This window comes from Muntiacus reevesi, chromosome 1, assembly GCF_963930625.1.
Source record: "Muntiacus reevesi chromosome 1, mMunRee1.1, whole genome shotgun sequence".
Classification (NCBI taxonomy): domain Eukaryota; kingdom Metazoa; phylum Chordata; class Mammalia; order Artiodactyla; family Cervidae; genus Muntiacus; species Muntiacus reevesi.
Window position 1 is genome coordinate 186764453 of NC_089249.1, and position 20646 is coordinate 186785098.

The 20646-nt window shown below is 45.1% G+C and overlaps 1 protein-coding gene across 1 annotated transcript; it reads left to right on the forward strand.

Moving 5' to 3' along the window:
• The first annotated feature begins 5 nt into the window (after positions 1-5).
• On the forward strand, positions 6-16419 carry LOC136155458 (olfactory receptor 10T2-like). Its single transcript, XM_065917197.1, has 3 exons — positions 6-41; positions 12018-12956; positions 16384-16419. The coding sequence occupies exons 1-3, from the start codon at positions 6-8 to the stop codon at positions 16417-16419; spliced, it is 1011 nt and encodes a 336-aa protein (XP_065773269.1).
• The last annotated feature ends 4227 nt before the right edge of the window (positions 16420-20646 follow it).

Sequence of the window (20646 nt, forward strand, 5' to 3'; positions counted from 1 at the left end):
CCACCATGCCACCACAGAAATCCCAGGTCTTCCAGAAAGAAGTAAGAGTAGACCCGGGTGGCTTGCTTGTTTCAGCTTGGCAAAGATCCCAAATCCACCCTTGAAAGAAACTAGGAAATCAGTCAAGAAAATGCATGGGGTAGAGGCAACATCCCACGCAAAGGCCTTGGGGCCGCGCGGTGCTTAGAACAATAACTGCAGGAGAAACAGGGAGGTAGGGGGAGAGGCTGAGAGGGAGGAAGGAGGTGAGAGCGAGGCGGTAACTGAGCATGTCTTGTGAGAGTCACAGTGAGGACCCTGATTTTACACCAATTGCCGTGGGAGCTGCAGGGGATTCTGAGCAGAGGAGAGACATGACCTGACTGAGGGGTTCCCAGGTGCCCTCTGGTCGCTGTGGGAGACCAGAATGTGGGGGACAGGGGTGACAGCCAGGAGATCCAGGACGAGGTGGCTGAGCTCGTCCCGCTGACTGATGATGAGTGTGGGCCGTGGAGGTGGTGAGAGGTGGCCGATCCTGGATAGAGGTGCAGGTGGAGCCCACAGAATTTCCTGGCAGGTTAGATGAGGGTGTGGGAGAAAGAGGAGGGTGAAGGGGCTGGCAAAGCTGTATCAGGCGGGCAGGGAGGGACCAGTCCAGCCAGGAGCAGAGGGGACTCTGTTTATCTCAGGGAATGCCAGGGTGGACACAGGCTGAGCTGGGCGGGGTCATGCGGACAGCCCTCTCCATCCCCACCATGGAGGTGGCATCTGCCCAATTCAGTGGGAAGCAAGAGCAAAGACTGGGGTTGTTGCCAAGCTGGGACAAGCCACTCTGGCCCATCCCTAACCCTCAAGGTGAGATCTGAAAACAAAGAGGAGAAAAACATTCCAGAGCAACTGAGCATTGAACATCAACAAGTTCTTTTCTTTCACCTTTTTTTTTTTTTTCTTTCACCTTCTTTTTAATAGTTTCTTTACCACAGTGATTTAGTTCCTAGTGTAAAGCAATGTGAAGAGCCATAGGTATGCATCTATCCCCCCTTTTTAGATTTCCTCCCCATTTAGGTCACCACAGAGCACTGAGTCGAGTTCTCTATGCTATACAGTAGGCTTTCATTTGCCTATTTTATACATGCGTGCCAGGTCACTTCAGTCAAGTCCGACCCTTTGTGACCCCATGGACTGTAGCCCACCAGGCTCCTCTGTCCATGGGATTTCCCAGGCAAGAATAATGGAGTGGGTTGCCATGCCCTCCTCCAGGGGATCTTCCCAACCCAGGGATCGAACCTGTGTCTCTTAACATCTCCTGCATTGGCGGAGGGTTCTTTACCACTAGTGCCACCTGGAAAGCCCATTTTATACATGGTAGTGTTTACATGTCAGTCCCAATCTCCCAACTCAACCCATCTCTCCTTCCCCACCTGCTGTCCATATACTTGTTCTCCTCATCTGTATCTCCATTTCTGCTTTGCAAATAGGTTCATCTAGACCATTTTTCTAGATTCCACATATATGTTAATATACAGTGTTTTTCTTTCTGACATTTCACTCTGTATGACCGTCTGTAAGTCCATCCACGTGTCTGCAGATGGCACAGTTTCTTTCCCCCTTTTCACGGCCAAGTAATATTCCATTGTGGATATGTGCCACATCTTCCCATCCACTCCTCTGTGGATGGACATCCAGGCTGCCTCCATGTCTTGGCTAATGTAAACAGTGTAGCAATAAACACTGAGGTGCATGTAGCATTTGGAATTATGGTTTTCTCTGGGTATATGTCCAGAGGTAGGATTTGCTGGGTCATAAGGGCTTCCCTGGGGGCTCAGACAGTAAAGAATCTGCCTGCAATGTGGGAGATCTGGGTTGGGTCCCTGGTTTAGGAAGATCCCCCGGATGGGGGCATGGCAACCCACTCCAGTATTCCTTCGTGGAGAGTCCCCATGGACAGAGGAACCTGGGGTCGGAAAGAGTAGGATAAGACTGATAAAGTATGAGCAACTAAACACAGCACAGCACATGGGCTTCCAAGGCAGCTCAGACAGCAAAGAATCTGCCTGCAATGTAGGAGACCCGGGTTAGATCCCTGGGTTGGAAAGATCCCCTGGAGAAGGGAATGGCAACCCACTTCAGTATTGCCTAGAGAATTCCGTGGACAGAGAAGCTTGGTAGCTATAGTCCATGGGGTCACAAAGAGTTGGACACAACCGAGCGACTGACACTTTCATTTTCACTTTCATGGCAGTTCTATCAACAAGCCCTTTTCTGACTGTCTTATGTAAAATTGCAGCCTCTTCAGACCTCTCAATTGCCCCCTAAATTCTCTGCTTTCTCTTTTTCTGTAGCACTAACTTCCAATATAGAGTCTCACTTATTTAGTCATCAAGTTTGTTGCTTATTTCCTGATTCACTTCCCTAGAGCCTTTTGCTCCTCCCAAGCTGGGATCTCTGTCTAGTTCCCTGCTATGTCCTCTATGCTGAGAGCAATGCCTGGCAGAGAACTGTTGCTCCATGAATGTGTATAGCATGGAAGGTGAGCCTGCAAAATTCGCAGCAGCCCTTAAAGGACAGCCTCCAGAGACAGACTCCTGGCTTCAAATCTTGGTACCATTACTGTGAACAGTGATCCCCTCTATGTTCTGCTTCCCCAGCAGTGCAAAGCCAAGAATAGTAATCCCAGCTATCCTTGCCAGGAGCCTGAGACCAAGGATTCTTAATATTGTTCAGAGAATCTTATTATTATCTGTGATCTCAGAGGATCAATTTTCACTTTGACAGATGATGCTCAGAGGGAGAAAGCCAGCTACCCAGGCTCACACTGCTCTCAGTTAGTGAAGGTGCCTGCATTCAAATCCAGCCCTGTCTGATTCCAGAGCTCAATCTTGTTGTCTCAGTACATCACTTTCTTGAGCACAAGATTTCTGCTTTATGTAATAGGAATTTTGGTCAGGTAGTGACCTCCCCATCACTGGAGGCGTGCACGTAGAGGCTGGCTAATTTAGCTAGAGGAGACTTCTACACTGAGTGTGTGCTGAGGTCCAGCCTCAGCAGGATCCAGGGGTTCCCTCAGGATGAATGAGGTCGGCGAGAAAAGGAGAGACGTGAGACCAGCCTTGATAGGGCCAAGTCTGCAAGGGAGAGAGAGAGAGAGAGAGAGACCAGACATGGGGTGCAGCTGGCAGAGTCCGGCAAATCTTTATTTTTTTACTGTAGCTTTTATATTCTAAGTTAGTACATTTTTAAGGGGAAGATAGTTTAATATTACATCAGCTTATCCTTCATGAAACCAGGGTGTTTTCTGCAACTTCTTTGTGAGAGTCTTATACATTATCTTCTGGCCTTGGGGCCTATTGACATTTTGTGACCTAGGTGAATGCAAAGCTGTTTTCTGTAATCTATTCTTTAATGAACACAAAGGTTAGTCCTTGTGCAGAAGTTATCAGTTAAATTTATCTAAAAGGTTTACCACACAAAGACACTGCAGCTCCTGTGAGGCAGCCCCTGTTTAGCATTCCTGGTTAAGATGAACAATTCTAAACTCTTATTTTTCTAAATCTTTAACTCTAACCACTTTTAGAATAATATTTTTCTGTTCTCTAATAGGGTTTCCTCACCCCCGAAGGGCTCTGTGTCTATTAGGGCCTTTATGTGATCGGGTTCTTTATGCTGTTTATGATTAAGGTGTTGTGAGCAGTCATGTGCATTAGTACGCATTTGCCAAGCAGGCTAGAATGCCAGCAAAGCGGTCTAAATTGAAACACTCCTTTCATCCTGGATAATCTTACAGGATATTGCCGTCCTTTGGGGACATATTGATTAAAGTTCTAAGTTGATTCTGTTTGGAGAGAGATCGGGGAAGGCCTTCTAGCTGTGTCACAGAAATTAGGGAGTAGTCTAATATAGCAAGCATCAGAAAGACAGATCATCTTTAAGGTGAGCGCCGGGGCAGCTTTTCGAAATTCCTGAAGTCCTGATCTGCCTTGCTTGTCAGGCCTTCTCCTCATGACCTTGTCATGGGTGGGATCTCGTGTGCTGGCTCCCGGCAAGTGTGTATTGAGGGATGTTTCCTTCCCAATCCCTCTTTATGAGGCCCAAGAAAAGCTGACGTTCCTGGAGAAAGCGTGTGTTAATACCATGAAAGACCCCTTCCTATAGGAAAATTACAGCAGGGAATCCATCAACCTGGTCTTAAGTTTTCTCTCTAAAAAGCATCACCTCACTCTCGAACATTTGTCTAATGCCCTTAGATGCCCACACATACTTCCTATGATCTTCCAAAAAGGTTCACCTCATGGATTGCCCAGGATAAAGAATCCGCTTGCCAATGCAGGAGACACAAGAGACTCAGGTTTGATGCAACAGACAAGGATTTGATCCCTGGGTCAGGAAGATCCCCTGGAGGAGGAAATGGCAACCCACTCTAGTATTTTTGCCTGGAACATTCCATGGACAGAGGAGCCTGGTGGGCTACAGTCCACAGGGTCACAAAAAGTAGGACATGACTGAGGGACTGAAAATACATGGTTTGCTAGGGAGCCAAGTCACCTACTTATTAGCAGTTTTTACTAGACATTTTCTCCTCAGATCGTGTATTGAAAATGTTCACCACAAATGGTGTTAGCATATTTTGTGTTCCAAAGGGAACCTCTTTATCTCTATCCCCTGTGTGTTAGTTGCTCAATCGTGTCCAACTCTTTGTGACCCCATAGACTGTATCTCGCCAGGCTCGTCTGTCCATGGAATTCTTCAGCCAAGAATACTGGAGTGGGTTGCCATTCCCTTCTCCAGGGGATCTTCCTGACCTAGGGATAGAATCCAGGCTTCCTGCATTGCAGGCAGATTCCTTACCATCTGAGCTTTGGGTTTCAAAGGGAACCTCTTTATCTCTACCCTTAGCTCCTTTTTTTCTGAACCAGATTGATTAAACTTCTTTAAGAACAATAAAAATACTTACCCAGAGGAAAAAGAATCTCTCCAAAAAATTTTATTTCTACTATTTACAAAAATCCCCGCTTGATGCAGAAAAATTGGGACATACAAAAAAGAAGGGAAAATGCACGCATTTGTAGTAAGTCAATTGAGATCAAACTGTTTTGTTTCCTGTTTCTCAGCAAACACATACATGAAGATTCTTCTCTTGTCATCAATTATTCTCAAAGACGTGACTTTAATGATGGTCCATCTTCTCGTCTATTAAAAGTTTTAGCTCTTTCCCCCCTTAATGATTTGTAAGGGCATTTTATTGAACACTTAGGTTTTTCTTTCTCTTTTTTTAAACTTTAAATAACACTACTATGAACATCCTTGTACCTAAAAGTCAGAGAATTTCTTTTTTAAAAAAATATTCATTTATTTGGCTGTGCTGGGTCTTAGTTGCAGCACGTGGGATCTTTGATCTTTGTTGTGGAATGTGGAATCCTTAGTTGAGGCATCTAGTTGTCTGACCAGGAACAGAACCTGGGCCCCCTGCTTTGGAAGTGAGGAGTTTTACCCACTGGACCACCAGGAAAGTCCCAGATAATTTTTTCTTTTATTTAAATTATATGTTCGTTTATTTATTTTTGGGCTCTGCTGGGTCTTCATTGCTGTGCACAGGTTTTTCTCTAGTTGTGGCAAGTGGGGGCTACTCTCTAGGTGCCGTGTGCTGACTCTAGGTCACTGGGCTCCAGTAGTTGAGGTACATGGGCTTAGTTGCTCTGTGGCATGTGGGATCTTCCCGGACTAGGGATAGAACCCAAGTCCACTGTACTGGCAGGCGATTCTTAACCACTGGACCACCAGGGAAATTCCCCAGATAATTTATTTTTGAGAAAATATTTAGAAGGAGAATTATAGAACCAAAATAAGATGTCAGATATATAAACAAATTGTATTCTCCTGCAACCAACAATGCAAAGAGGTTGAGGGCCTAGTTTTACTCACATTCATTAGCACCCACCTCTCATTTTCTTCTTCAGTCTTTGCCAGTTTGATAAATTAAAAAAATGCTGTTTAGGTCTTCTGCCCATTTTTTGAGTGGATCGTTTGATTTTCTTGATATTGAGCTGTATGAGCTGTTTGTTTTATTTTGGAAATAAAGCTCCTGTCAGTTTCATCGTTGCAAATATTTTCTCCCATTCTATAGGTTGTCTTTTTGTTTATGATTTGCTGTGCAAAAGAGGAACTGAAGATTTTTTAGAGTCACAACCTCTTCTAGTTTGTTATTTGCCTGTACATTTGTTTCAATTTAACAATGTTTTGTGATATTCAGAAATTACACTTTTTCAGTGGTCATAATCCAATTACTTTTTTTCTCTGTGAAGTCTTCCAGGTAATCGAATTTCTATAAGTCTCACTATAAGGGCCCTGATGTTCTTTCTGATTTAGTTTAATTTGCAATAAAGGATCCTTTTTCAGACACATGCTCTGGGTATCTCTGTCCAGTGTATCTTTTCATAGATCTAGATTCCCCCTGATTCCCCATCCCTGCACAGCACAGCATGTGGGATCTTATTTCCCAGATCAAGAGATTGAACCAGAGCCCCTGAATCGGCAGAGGCTAGACTGCCAGGGAAGTCCCCTAGATCTAGATTTCTTAAGTGGAGTCTGAGATTCTTAAGTTGGAATTTCATTTTGCTTTAGTTTTTGAAGATTTCAAGTCAGGCTTTGCTTTTTTTTTTTTCCATAGTGTGAATTCCTCAGAGGACCTCATTGGAATTTTCCTAAGTGGAATATTCTTTTAGTTTTGTTTGTGCTGGATCAGGAGTTGGCAAACTATAGTGTGCACGTGTCCTTGAGGGCTCAGTCATGTCCGACTCTTTGCAACCCTGTGGACTGTAGCCTACCAGACTCCTTTGTTCAAGGAATTTTCCAGGGAAGAATACTGGAGTGAGTTGCCGTTTCCTATTCCAGGGGATCTTCCTGACCAGGGATCGAACCCCTATCTGCTGTGTCTGCAGCAGGTGGTTTCTTTACCACTGAGTCACCTGGGAAATCCAGCAAACTATAGTCAGAGGGCCAAATCTGGCCCCCTGCCTGTTTTTGTAAATAAAGTTTTCTTGAAACGTTCAGGGACACTCGTGTGTACATAGTCCATGGCTGCTTTCACACTAGATGGACAGAGTTGAGCAGTCATAACAGAGATTGCACAACCCAAATGGCCTCAACTATTCATTCTCTGGTCCTTTACAGAAAATGTTCGCACCCCTGTGCTTGATCAACATGACTGCCTGCTTCCTGGTTTTCCTTTCTTCATGAAAAACGGGCAACCATTCCTCACTGTCTTTTGCACCTATTAAGTTCTCCGATGGTCCTGACTAGTCTTTTATGATGCGATCAAGCACATTTTTGTTGCTTTTCTCTACTTATATATCTTTAGAACTAAAATTTAAAATGTATTTTTCACAAATTAAAATTTCAATAAACTTCTAAAACATTTAAAGAATCATTTCTCTTGACCAATTGCTGCAGATGAGTAATTTCAGCGGCGCAGGTATTTCTTTTCTTCTAAGAGTCATTGAAATGGCAACCCACTCTAGTATTCTTGCCTAGAGAATTCCATGGACAGAGGAGCCTGGCGGGTGAAAGTCCATGTCGAAGAGTCAGACACGACTGAGCAACTTTCTCTTCACTTCACTTCGAGGGTCACTGGCTTGCAGATTACCCCAAATGCCACTAGATGGCGCATAAATCAGCCCTCATCTCTCCAGTAGCCCCAGTCTTGGGAGTCTCTTGAGTTGTTACGAAATGTGCTTCCCTCCAGACGAATTAACTCTTGATAAGCAGGGAAAGATTACATTAGGACCATTTTCCAAATGAGTGCAAAATACTCAGAAACATTCCAATATAGATTATATGCATTTTCTGGGCTTGCAAGTTAATTGATTATAAAATAATAAAACTATCACCAATCCAGTAATTAATTTTTTTTCTATTTATTTATGGCAGTGCTGAGTTTTCATTGCTGCTTTTTCTAGCTGCATGGAGCAAGGGCTACTCTCCAGCTGCAGTGTGTGGACTTCCCTTGGTGGTCGCTTTTCTTGTTTCAGAGAACAGGCTCTAGGGCATGCAGGCTTCAGTAGTTGTAGTGCACAGGCTTAGCTGCCTCATGGCATGTGGAATCCTTCCGGACTAGGGATCGAACCTGTGTTCCCTGCGTTGGCAGGCAAATTCTTAACCACTGGACCACTAGGGAAATCCCAGGATTTTTGCTAATACTTCATTATTTGAATTAAAATGGCTAAAAATTTTACAGGAATTCCCTGGTGATTTAGTGGTTAGGACTCTGTGCTTCCACTAAAGAGGACATGGGTTTGATCCCTGGTACAGGAACTGAGATCCTGAATGCTGTGAAGCATAGCAAAAAAAAGAAAGTCAATAATTTCAGAATTATTTTCCATTTAATTAACACAGAAGTATTTATCAGCACAAGGCCTGGATCTGAAATACTGTTAGGTGGCCCATGAAACTGTGTAAATTTCTAAGATCAGAAGAAATAAATAAGCTCTTAGAGAATTATATTCATCTTTACATCAATACAGTCCTAAAAATGTAAAAATTTTGAATTTATATAAAATTTACATAAATTAAAAGGTTGGCTTTATTTCATTTGGTAAATGAAATTTTATTTAAATAAAAATTAGCAATAAAATTTACATAAAAATAAAAGACAATTTTTTTTCTTTGGCCATGATGTCTCATGGCTTGCAGAATCTTAGTTCTTCACCTAGGGATCGAACCTATGTCTCCTGCAATGGAATCAAGCAGTCCTAACCATTGGGCAGCCAGGGAATTCCTCCCTCTTTTTAAAAATAATTTTCAGGAGTTCCCTGGTAGTTCAGTGGTTAGAACTTGGTGCTTTTACTGCTGAGGGCCCCAGGTTTAATCCCTGGTTGAGAAACTAAGATCCCACAAGCCTCGAGGCTTGGCCAACCCCACCCTCCCCGCAAAAGCAATTTTTATGGAGGAAGGCAAAAGTGCCTAGGGACCGTGGAAGACATTATATAGCCTTGGGTGTCAAATTTTCTAAAAGTATTACTTTGTTCATTTCAGATATCAGTGTTACAGGCTTTGCCTTTCTTGGGTATCCTTTTCACACGGATAGTAGAGGATTCTGTAAATTCCTAGCCCACATCCCCTTGGCCACAATTTCCTGTCTTATTTGTCAGACTGAATTCCCTGTACGTGTGGCAGGTGTGGAAGTCCTGGGAGATTAATGCCTCCTGGTAGAACCTCTTGAGCAAGATGATTGGAGATTGATGGATAAATAGCGCAGTTCCCTCCACCACCCCTCAAGGTCTTCCAGGTGGGATTAAATTGTAGTAATGCTCCTGAAGAAAGTCACTGGCCACCTGGCTCTACAAGGATTGAGTCACAGACCACAGCAGTCACAGACCTTTAACACACCCCGAAAGGAGTTCAGTGTGGGGATCAGGAATGAAATTCTTAGTGCTCTGGGGAAACTGGCAGAACAGCCCATCAGATAATTAGATTTTCAGGAGAGATTTTTATGAGCCCAATTTCTTGCATCACTGACTCAATGAACATGAATTTGAACAAACTCTGGGAGTTGGTGATGGACAGGGGAGCTTGGTGTGCTGCAGTCCATGGGGTCGCAGAGTCGGATACAACTTGGTGACTGAACAACAGTTTCTTGCATCTTCCCAAAGTTAGAAAAGCACTAAAATCAATACGATATCTGCTCCTTGTGACTAGCAGCAACCTTCTACTGAGGTGCATGCTTGACTGCATTTCCCACTTCTCCAAAATCTGACTCCCCTGCACACCCCCTCCAACCCCCCATCCCCCAACCTGCTTCCAAGCAGTTGCTCAGAGCTCTCTGAGAGGCTGTCTCTCGAGCTTTGAAGTGTTAGTCACTCAGTCATGTCTGACTGTTTGCGGCTCCATGGGCTATAACCTGCCAGGCTCTTTTGTTCATGGAATTCTCCTGGCAAGAATACTGGAGTGGGTAGCCACTCCCTTTTGCAGGGGATCTTACCCACTCAGGGATCGAACCTGGGTCTCCTGCATCGCAGGCAGATTCTTTACTGTCTGAACCACCAGGGCAGCCCTCTCTCAAGCTTCAGTGCTTAGTAAGTCCCCAAATAAAACTGAACCTAACAGCTCTCCTGTTGTGTGTTTTCATTTCAGTCAACATCTTGATAATACACTTTTTATGGTCTGTCTCCCTTCACCACTCCACCACCCATGTATTTAGAGATGACGTTGCAGATAAATTACTTGCTCTTGAATCCTTTCCTCAGGATCTGTTTCTAGTGGAATTCAGACTAATGCCCTGAAGTTCCTACCCCCTCTCCCTGCCCCAAATGTTGTAATTTACTCCTTATAAGGTTCTTGTGATTTTCTTAAAAAAATTTTTTTAAATTAAGAACATTTTTTTGCTTTATTTTATTAAAAATAATCCGCCCCCCCCCCCCTTGTTTTTGGCCATGTGGGGCATGCGGGATCTAATTCTTTGATGAGGGATCAAATCTGTGCTGCAGTGGAAGCACGATGTCTTAATCACTGGACACACAGGGACGTCCCTCTTTTCTTTTTTTAATTGAAATATATTTGACTGTGTAAGTTTAAGGTGTATCTTATATTGATGGATTGTAAATATGATTGCTCTTGTAGCCAGGCTTCCTAGGTGGTGCTAGTGGTAACCCGCCTGCCAATGCAGGAGATGTGAGAGATGTGGGTTCGACCTCGAAGTTGGGAAGATGCCCTGGAGAAGGAAATGGCAAAACTCTCCAGTATTCTTGCCTGAAGAATCCCATGGACTGAGTAGCCTGCAGTGCTGCAGTCCACAGGGTTGCAAAGAGTCGAACATTATTGAAGCGACTTAGCACGGATGCACCATTGTAGCCATAGCAACATCTCTTATCATGTCACAGAATTATCATTTCTTTTTTATGGTGGGAATAATTAAGGTCTGAGCTTCCCTGACAATGCAGGAGACCTGGGTTCAACCCCTGGGTTGGGAAGTTTCCCTGGAGAAGGAAATGGAAACCCACTACAGTATTCTTGCCTGGGAAATCCCAGGGACAGGGAAGCCTGGTAGGCTACCGTTCAAAGGGTCACAAAAGAGTGAGACACGACTTTGCAACTAAACAACAATTAAGGTATAGTCTCAAAAAAAAAAAAAAAAAAAGATCTAATCTCTTAGCAACTTTGATGTTTATATACACAATGGTCTATATTCACTGTGCTATGCATTAGATCTCTAGGACTTATTTCCTGACAGTTGCAAGTTTGTATACTTAAGCATCATCTCTCCAATTCCCCACCCAACCCCTGGTAATGACGATTTACTATTTATCCCTAACTCCCACCCTTATATATATATATATATATTTTTAAGTTTGACTTTTATATTCTACAAATAAGTGAGGTCATACAGTGTTTTTCTTTCTCTATCTGATATCACACTTAGCATTATGTCCTCAAAGTCCATTCATATTGTCAAATGTGAATATTTCCTTCTTTCTCATCTCTGAATCATATTCTGACGTGTATATGTACCAATCTTCCTTTTTCATTCATCTGTTAATGAGCACCCAAGTTATTTCCATATCTGTGATTTTCTTGTCTATTGTAGAGCTGCTAGCTGTGTGATATTAGGAAAACCATGACCTCATTTCTTGTTTATTTATTTTTACTATTTATTTATTTGGCTGCATTGGATCTTAGCTGCAGCATGCGGAATCTTCATTACTGTGTGGGGGCTCAGTAGTTGCTGTCTGCCAGCTCTCTAGTTGTGTGGCTGGGACTCCAGAGTTCTGGGGCTCAGAAGTTGCCTTGCACCACTCATGGGCTTAGCTGCTGCCCAGCATGTGGGATCTTATTTTCCCAACCAGCGATGACAGCTGCGTCCCCTACACTGCAAGGCGGATTCTTAACTACTGGACTACTAGGGAAGTCCCACAATGGCCTCATTTCTGTCCCTCTTTCCTTTTTTTTTTTTGTAAAACAGGGATGATTATCCTTTCTTATTGGCACATGATGTTTAGCAGAGCCTTACTGAACTGTCCTTTTCCATTTCCTCTGCCTTCTCCTCTCAGGTTCCTGAGCAGCAGCAGGAAAATGCCACCTGGCTGGTGACAGAATTTTTGCTGGTGGGTTTCTCCAACCTCCCAGACCTGAGGCCCACCCTCTTTGCACTGTTCTTCCTCACGTACCTGGTTACCTTCAGCGGCAACGTCACCATCATCACCGTTATCCATGCCGACCGGACCCTGCACACTCCCATGTACCGCTTCCTGGAGGCGCTGTCCCTCTCCGAGACCTGCTACACGCTGGTCACCATCCCCAACATGCTGGCTCGTCTGTGGATGGAGAACCAGGCCATCTCCATCTCTGGCTGTCGGGCTCAGATGTTCTTTTTCCTGGGCCTGGGATGCAGTCACTGCTTCCTCCTCACTCTGATGGGTTACGACCGCTACGTGGCCATCTGCCATCCTCTGCGCTATCCGGTGATCATGAGACCCGCGGTTTGCCTCGGTCTGGGAGCCCTGGTTTTCTGCTCCGGCTTCTCGGTGGCCTCGATCGAGACTAGCCTGATCTTCTCCTCGCGCTTCTGCCGCAGCAACCGGGTGGAGCACTTCTTCTGCGACATCGCCCCGGTCCTGAAGCTCAGTTGCGCGGAGAGTGCCAGCAAAGCGCTGGCCATCTTCTTCCTGAGTATTCTCGTGGTGTTAATCTCCTTCCTCCTCATCCTCCTCTCCTACGCCTTCATCGTGGCCGCCCTCCTGAGGATCCCCTCGGCCGCTGGCCGGAGCAAAGCCTTCTCTACCTGCGCCGCCCACCTCACCGTGGTCGTGGTGCATTTTGGCTGCGCCTCCATCATCTACCTGAGGCCCGAGTCTGGAGGAAGCCCGGGCCAGGACTGCTTGGTGGCTGTGTTCTACACGGTGGTGACGCCGCTACTGAACCCGGTGGTATACACTTTGCGCAATAAGGAGGTGAGGGTGGCTCTGAGGAGGATCCTGGCCAGAAGCCGGGTAATTTTAAAATAAACACTCCCTGGGACTTTTTTGGTGACCCAGTGGCTAAGATACAAGCACTCCCAATTCAGAGCGCCCGGGTTCCATCCCTGGTCAGGGATCTAGATCGCACATGACAGCAACTAAAAGTTCATTTTGAGCTGTGGTGCTGGAGAAGACTCTTGAGAGTCCCTTGGATGGCAAGAAGATCAAACCAGTCCATCCTAAAGGAAATCAACCCTGAATATTCATTGGAAGGACTGATACTGAAACTGAAGCTTCAGTACTTTGACTACTTGATGCAAATAGCTGACTCATTGGAAAAGACCCTGATGCTAGGAAAGATTGAAGACAGGAGGAGAAGGGGACAACAGAGGGTGAGATGGTTGGATGGCATCACCAACTCAAGGGACATGAGTTTCAGCAAGCTCCGGAAGATGGTGGAGGACAGGGAAGCTTGGTGTGCTGCAGTCCATGGCATCACTAAGAGTGACTAAGCAAAAAAAAAAAAATCTGCATGCTGTAACTAAAGACCTAGTACCACCAAAAAAATAAATAAATAAGGTAAAAAACACAAAACACTCTCTCTACATTTCCCCTCTAGCTTTTTCATGAACATGTGCCCCGCCAGATACTCAGTTTCTCCGCCACTCAACTCCCCAGACTGGAAAACAGGTTACTCCCATAACCTTAAATGAAATAGTCTAGGTGAGGCAATTCACAAACAGTGCCTGGGACCCAGCAGAAACTCCATAAAAAGCTGCCTTTCCCCTTCATCTTCAATTACAATTTAAAAAGTTGTGATATGAGAGGCAGGCAGTATTAACAAGAGGGTTTCTGTGTCTTGTAAATATCTTGGTGCTGAAAGATCTGAAGGCATTTTCTTAGCCAGGCAGAACTGGGAGAAGTTCTGCAAATGTCCATAAGTGGCAGAAGTGCCACTCTACTCAGCGTCATACAATGAGCACACACTCCTCAGACGCAGAGCATCCTCTCTGAGGCATAATGAATCATCTGTTCACAGCATCCTGTTCCAACTGTCCTTTGAACTCTGGGCAGGTTTCTTGTGACTGGTGACTCACAGACTTGAAAAAAAAAGATAAAAACTTCCAATTTACATGCAAAATAAATGTTAAAGACACAGTGAGCCCAAAACCTCAGTGGAAGCATGGGAAACACACAGAAGTCACTGAATTTAGCAATTCAAATATGTGAAGACTCCTGCATTGCTGTGAGTAAGGTCTTTGTCCCTGGTCCTTGGCTCTGTTCTCTGGGAGGTTCCTTGCAGATCTCTGTTCCCTATCACTACTTCTGAAGCTTTCTCAATGCATTTCCTACTGGGATGGTTTTAAGGGCCTCATGGCATAACCCTGGGGCATTGTTTTCCTTTTTTGGCCTCACCTCGAGGCTTGCAGGATCTTAGTTCCTGGGGCCCACAGTGAAAACCCCAAGTCCTAGGACTGCCAGGAAACTCCGCAGGGTATTGATTTATGTGTACCAGAGAGTCATGATCTTTTGAACCAAGTTCATAATTTCTCTAAAAAATGTAGTAGGTGTCTGGTCCTTTTATCTCCAGGCAGCTCCATGTGCAAGTAATAACAAAGATTTCCCCTGACACAGCTCTTTTTGTTTTTTCTTTTCATTTTTCAGACTGTGGCAAAAATACTTACAACATAAAACTGACCATCTTAACTACCCTTATTTATTTATTTAAAAATTGTTTATTTATTTGCCTGCATCAGGTCTTAGTCCTGGCATGTGAGATCTTTAGTTGCAGTATGCACGATCTTTTTTAGCTGCAGCAGGCGGGAACTTCCCAGGTGGTGTAGCTGGTAAAGAATCTACCTGCCAATGCAGGAGACACTGGTTCGATCTCTGGGTAGGGAAGATCCCCTGGAGTAGGAAATGGCAACCTACTCTTGTATTCCTGCCTGAAAAATTCCGTGGGCAAAGGAGACTGGCAGGCTACAATCCATGGGGTCGAAAAGAGTCAAACACAACTGAGCATGTCTGTACACACATACGCGGGATCTAGTTCCCTGACCAGGGATTGAACCTGGGCCCCCTCTGCATTGGGAGCGCAGAGTCTTAGCCACTGGACAACCAGGGAAGCTCCATCTTAACTACTTTTAAATGTATGGTATGTGCTAAGTTGCTTCAGTTGTGTTCAACTCTTTGCAACCTTATGGACTGTAGCCTGCCAGGCGGCTCTGTCCAAAGGATTCTCTAGGCAAGAATACTGGAGTGGGTTGCCATGCCCTCCTTCAGAGGATCTCCCCAGCCCAGGGATCAAACCTATATCTCTTACATCTCCTGCATTGGCAGGTGGGTTCTTTACCACTAGTCCAACCTGGGTAGCTCAGTGGTATTAAATGCGTTTAGAATGTTTTGCCACCATCCCCACCATCCATCTCCAGCGGTCCTCATGTCATAAACCTGAAACTCTCTCTCCATGAAACACTAACACCTCATTCCTTCTTGGCCCCCTGCCCCAGTTCTTGGCAACCAACATTCTACTACCTTTTCTTTATGAATCTGACTACTCTAAATTGCTCATAGAACTGAAATGATACCATAGTATTTGCCTTTCTGTGACAGTTATTTCACTGAACATCATGTCCTCGAGGTTCACCCATCTGCTGTAGTTCTTAAACCCAAATGCTGCCCTCATTTATTTCCTGGCTTCTGTGCTTAGTTGTAAGGCATGAGGCCAGTGGGGTACCCCAGAGTAAGCAGCTTGAGTTCATTCCCTGTGAACAGAAACTCTGAAATATCAATAGCAGGACCACTGACAGAGGAGGCTGGGCCCTGCCCACATAAAAGACTAAACATTTTTTTCTTTTTTTAAAAAACAATTTATTTATTTGTTTGGCCACACCGGGTCTTAGTTGTGGCATGTGGGATCTTCCTCTACCTTCACTGTGGCATGTGGGATCTAGTCCCCTGACTAGGAATCAAACCTGGGCACCCTGTATTGGAAGCACGGAGTCTTAGCTATTGGACCACCAGAGATGTCCCAAGACCACATATTTCTCACTCCTGAAGTCAAGGAGAACTTCTTGACTAGAAGACTCCTTGGTGGTCAAAAGTCTATCCATAGGCCTCTTTGCTGGAATCCATCTCGGCTAAGAAATGCTTGTGTGCATGTGTGAGGACCTGAGATACATCAAATACGGACTCAGAACCAGGCACATCGGTGAAAGAAATGCCCCATAAAAGTGATTCAAACCACCTGAGTCTCTTTCTGAGTCTGCCCATGTGTCTACTCACACGTACTGTATTCTTTTTCTTCCTAATAAACACTTCACTTGTTTCACTACTTCCTGTCTTTGTGAGATTTCTTTTGTGCAAAGTCAAAGGGCCAGGGCCTGTATCACTGACCACTGGTCTAGTGGCTGAGATTCAGCGCTCTCACCTTTGCAGCCCAAACTTAATCTGTGGCTAGGAACTGAAACCCTGCTTCAAGCTGCTGCTGGCTTGAGGTCACCTGAGATCAGTTAGACCTTGGCATTCTCTCAAGGATGTGGAGAGATGGTCAGTTTCTTGCTATAACTGCCTCCTCAGGGCCCTTTGATTCACTGCTTCCCTGTGAGCCCCCAAGTCACCAGAATCAGCCAATTTAAACTGTAGTCTGCATGGAGAGAGAATACCTTCATGTTATACCTCTGCATGCCTCAGAACATGCATGCATGCTCAGCTGCTCATCTGTGTCTGACTCTTTGCAACCCCATGAACTATAGCCGGCCAGGTTCCTCTATCCATGGGATTCTCCAGGCAAGAACACTGGAGAGGCTTGCCATTTCCTCCTCCAGGGAATTGTTTCAATCCAGGGATCAAGCCCTCATCTCCTGCATTGCCGGTGGATTCTTCACCATCTTCAGTTCAGTTCAGTCGCTCAGTTGTGTCTGACTCTTTGCAACCCCATGGACTGCAGCATGCCAGGACTCTCTGTCCATCACCAACCCCCAGAGTTTACTCAAACTCATGCCCATCGAGTCGGTGATGCCATCCAACCATCTCATCCTCTGTCGTCCCCTTCTCCACCTGCCTTCAATCTTTCCCAGCATCAGAGTCTTTTCCAATGAGTCACTTCTTCGCATTAGGTGGCCAAAGTATTGGGGTTTCAACTTCAACATCAGTCTTTCCAATGAATACTCAGGACTGATCTCCTTTAGGATGGACTTTACCATCTTAGCCACTGGGAAAGTCCACCTCTCTCTTTAACGATAGTGGGAAGAAGCAACAACTATGACAAATAGCCTGGCTTTCCCTAACCACCCCCCAGAGGGCTACAGACTCAACAAACAGTGTGCTATGCACGACTCACAGTTGTGCTTGTACCTGGTGAGGATGACTGCCAGCCCAGGTGGCACTGTCTTTGGTTCCAGGAGATGGGAGCAAGGCCTGGGGCCTTGAATCACAGTTTAGAAGGAGCCTGATGGCTTGGGTTCCTTCTTATTATTTTTTTTGAAAAGATAAGTTTATTTATTTGCTTTTGGTTGTTCTGAGTCTTCTTTGCTGTGTGCAGGCTTCTCTCTAGTTGCAACACACAGGCCTTCTCATTGCAGTGGCTTCTCTTGCTGCAGACCATGGGCTCTAGAGTGTCTGGGGCTTTAGGAGTTGCAGTGAGTGGGCTCTAGGGTAGAGGCTCAGCAGTTGGGGCCCACGGGCTTAGTTTCCCCTTGGTATGTGAGATCTTCTGGGACCAGGGATAACCTGTGTCTTCAGTGTTTGCAGATGGATCTTTAACCACCACATGTCACATGGTGAGGCCCCCCCCAAAAAATTCCTTTCTGGTTTTGCAACTTACTTAGGATAAAATTCAACAGAAGCACAGGGGCATCTGGGTGGGCCCCTAACACTACATCCTGGGATAGGCATGAAGGAGCCATGTGGTTGAAGCACAGTGCCCATTTTGGAGGTGCTCCCAGTCTGGAGTCCCAGGCAGCGCTGCTTGAGTTCACATTCTGCCTCTGTCACTTACTAGCTGTGCAATCTGGAGTGAGTTCCTTTGTTGTAGCCAGGTGTTCCGGGAAACAACCTCACTCAGAAGGATGATGCAGATGGTGGAGTGCAGTTTATGACACCAGTAGGCCCAAGGCAGAGTCTCCTCTTAGCCAAGGACTCCAACTCATTTTTGTGAAAACCTTATGTACTCTAAGTGTACGTGCTCAAACCCACCTCCCCAAATTCTCCGAAACTAGTCTGAACAAAGGAAAAGAAAAACACAATCAAAGTTAACTCATGATTTGTATGCCTTAAGCCTAGGTAGTTAATAGTGGACAGTTATCAATAGGCCTGTGGTCATATCCCAATAAGCATAGTAGAATTTATGACTCTATTTGTTAGGGTATTCTTTTAGGTGATGGAGAGTCTAGGTATGAGCCCTGGGGCTCTTCCATGGTGGTGGAGGCTCTGGTTTTCCAGCTGGTATGTCGTTTCCATAGGTACTGGTCATAGAGCTCAAAGTCCACAGTCCAGGCCAAGATGGAGTCCTGCTTTCAAGATGGAACCTGTTCTGCTTCCTCCTTCATTCCCTCCTCTTGATGTTCTTATCTCATAGTATGAGCATCACTCACAGGGATATATTGCACCTTGGCTCTCTGACCACCAATTTGGGAGAACGACACCAACCTTTGGGTTACAAAGTTCATAATACATTGTAAAATGCAGGGTCCACAAAGCAGAACTATCAAGGCAACTATAACAATGATAAACACAGTTTTCCACCAATCACCCTTCACCCAGGATAGGACTGAAGTCCAGAAAGGAATGTTTTCATTTGACATTGCTTTTACCTGGTTTTTCATGTCATCTAAAGCAACTGATACATTGCCAGATAAATCAGGAAGATATACGCAACATTCAACCTTAATTATAGCACAGGTCCCTCCTTGAGCAGCTGTGAGCATGTCCAAAGCCATTCTATTTTGAATTACCATTTTTCTCATTTGAATTTGTTCTTCATTTAAGGCTTGGATGGCTTTAGCATTATCTAGGAGGGCCTGTTTTGTGAAATTAGCCAAGGCTTCTACTTTAATCTAATATCTGTTGTCCCTATAGAAGGTATGAATAAGGCAGCAATATACTCATACCATTGAAACACAGACCTTGTCCACCTAGCACACAAATAAGGTAGATTTACTGGGACTTGTTGTAGGTTAGGCTTTATGCTGCCATGGACAAAAGAGAATCCCAGAGTACAGGGGCCTACCCAGCCGGTTGGTAACCAAGGCCAAAGGTTAGGCCCACAAAGCCATTGGGTTCCGTTGGCCCGCCACCCAGCGGATTCCATGGTTATATTTCCAATCAGAGCCTAGCCAATGGATGGACTGGTTGGGGTGGTATGTGACCTCAAATGTTTGTTTACATTGTTCGGGGGATAGATACCCCATATATTTTAGTTCTTTTGAGTCTAATGGATGGTCACCAAACCCTACCCTTTGTTCTTTTTGTTCCCAGCATATAGTGGTGGGAGCAATTAATTGACTCTTTTCTGGGGTCATCCAGAAATAATTATCCTAGACTTGGTAGAATTGTTCAACATACCTAGAGGCCTATTCTCGTTTGCTGGTCAGGGAGCTTTTTTCCTTTTTGTTCTTTAAATATGAGGTATAGGCTTTTGTTACTTCAGTGAAACTGGTGTTTACATCAAATGTAACCCCATGACCCGAGTCTATTGACTGGAGGTCTGGCTTACACCAAGAGAGCAGGGAGAGATTATGATTGACAAGAGAAAGGAACGTCTCTTGTCCCAGAAAAGAGAGGAATGGTTTAAAATCTCCTTGGTGGAGTGGTGACACCCACCAAGGAAGTCCATCCACCACAGAGGCATAGCTTCACATACCCAGCAGTTGGAGGTGTTGTGGAAGTTCACGTAGGAATGTGCCCATGAGATGAAAATATTGTCTTCAGATGAAATGGAAGTTAAATTCAAAATCACGTTGATGAGGCCAAGCAGCAGGAGTTGATTGTGCGGCTTCATTCTGAAGGGGCTCATCCGGGATCTTCTTTTCCTTCTTCTTCTTAAGGATGATCTTGGTCTCTCGAGGGTCAGTGGGGTCCCTCTGTGCAGTCCACTCAGCCTTTTCTGGGTCTGCTCTCTTCATCCTCATGTGGTGGATCCTGGGAGTGACACCTGCAACTTTAACTGGCGTAGGGGTGGTTAGAACAACAGTGTATGAACCCTTCCGGGCGGGGCCAAGGAGTCGTGTTTCCAGTCCTTGATCTGATCCCCAGGCACCCTTTGTGAATCTGTTCCGCAAGGGGGAACGGCACCCTTTCTTGTACAAACTTAGTTATCTGATTTATTACCTCACCCAGTTGTTCCATCTGCTGTGAAATCTCATCTCCCCTTACCTGAGGCAAATTTGTTGACACCTGTTTTATTATGCGAGGGGCCTCCCACACACAGTTTCATACGGAGAATAGCTATGGGACCGTGGGGTCATCCTGAGTCTGAGCAGAGCCGTTGGAAGAAAGTCCACCCAGGAGCAGTCACTCTGTATGGTCCACTTGGAGAGTGTCTTTTTAAGTGTCCAGTTGGTTCCTTCCACCATCCCAGAACTCTGGGGCCCATATGCTGTATGTAATTTCCACTAAGAGTTTTGCTTACTTGTACTAAATCAGCTACTAAAGCTGGGCCATTGTCTGATACGATGCTGGTAGGAAATCCAAATCTAGGAACTATCTCCCTAAGCAGGCATTG

Excerpts from the sequence above, each read along its gene's own strand:
- LOC136155458 (XM_065917197.1), top strand. The coding sequence starts at position 6 with ATGCCACCACAGAAATCCCAGGTCTTCCAGAAAGAA. Across the intron at positions 42-12,017 it reads CCCAGGTCTTCCAGAAAGAA|GTTCCTGAGCAGCAGCAGGA; the intron begins GTAAGAGTAGAC and ends TTCTCCTCTCAG. Across the intron at positions 12,957-16,383 it reads GGATCCTGGCCAGAAGCCGG|GAACTGAAACCCTGCTTCAA; the intron begins GTAATTTTAAAA and ends ATCTGTGGCTAG.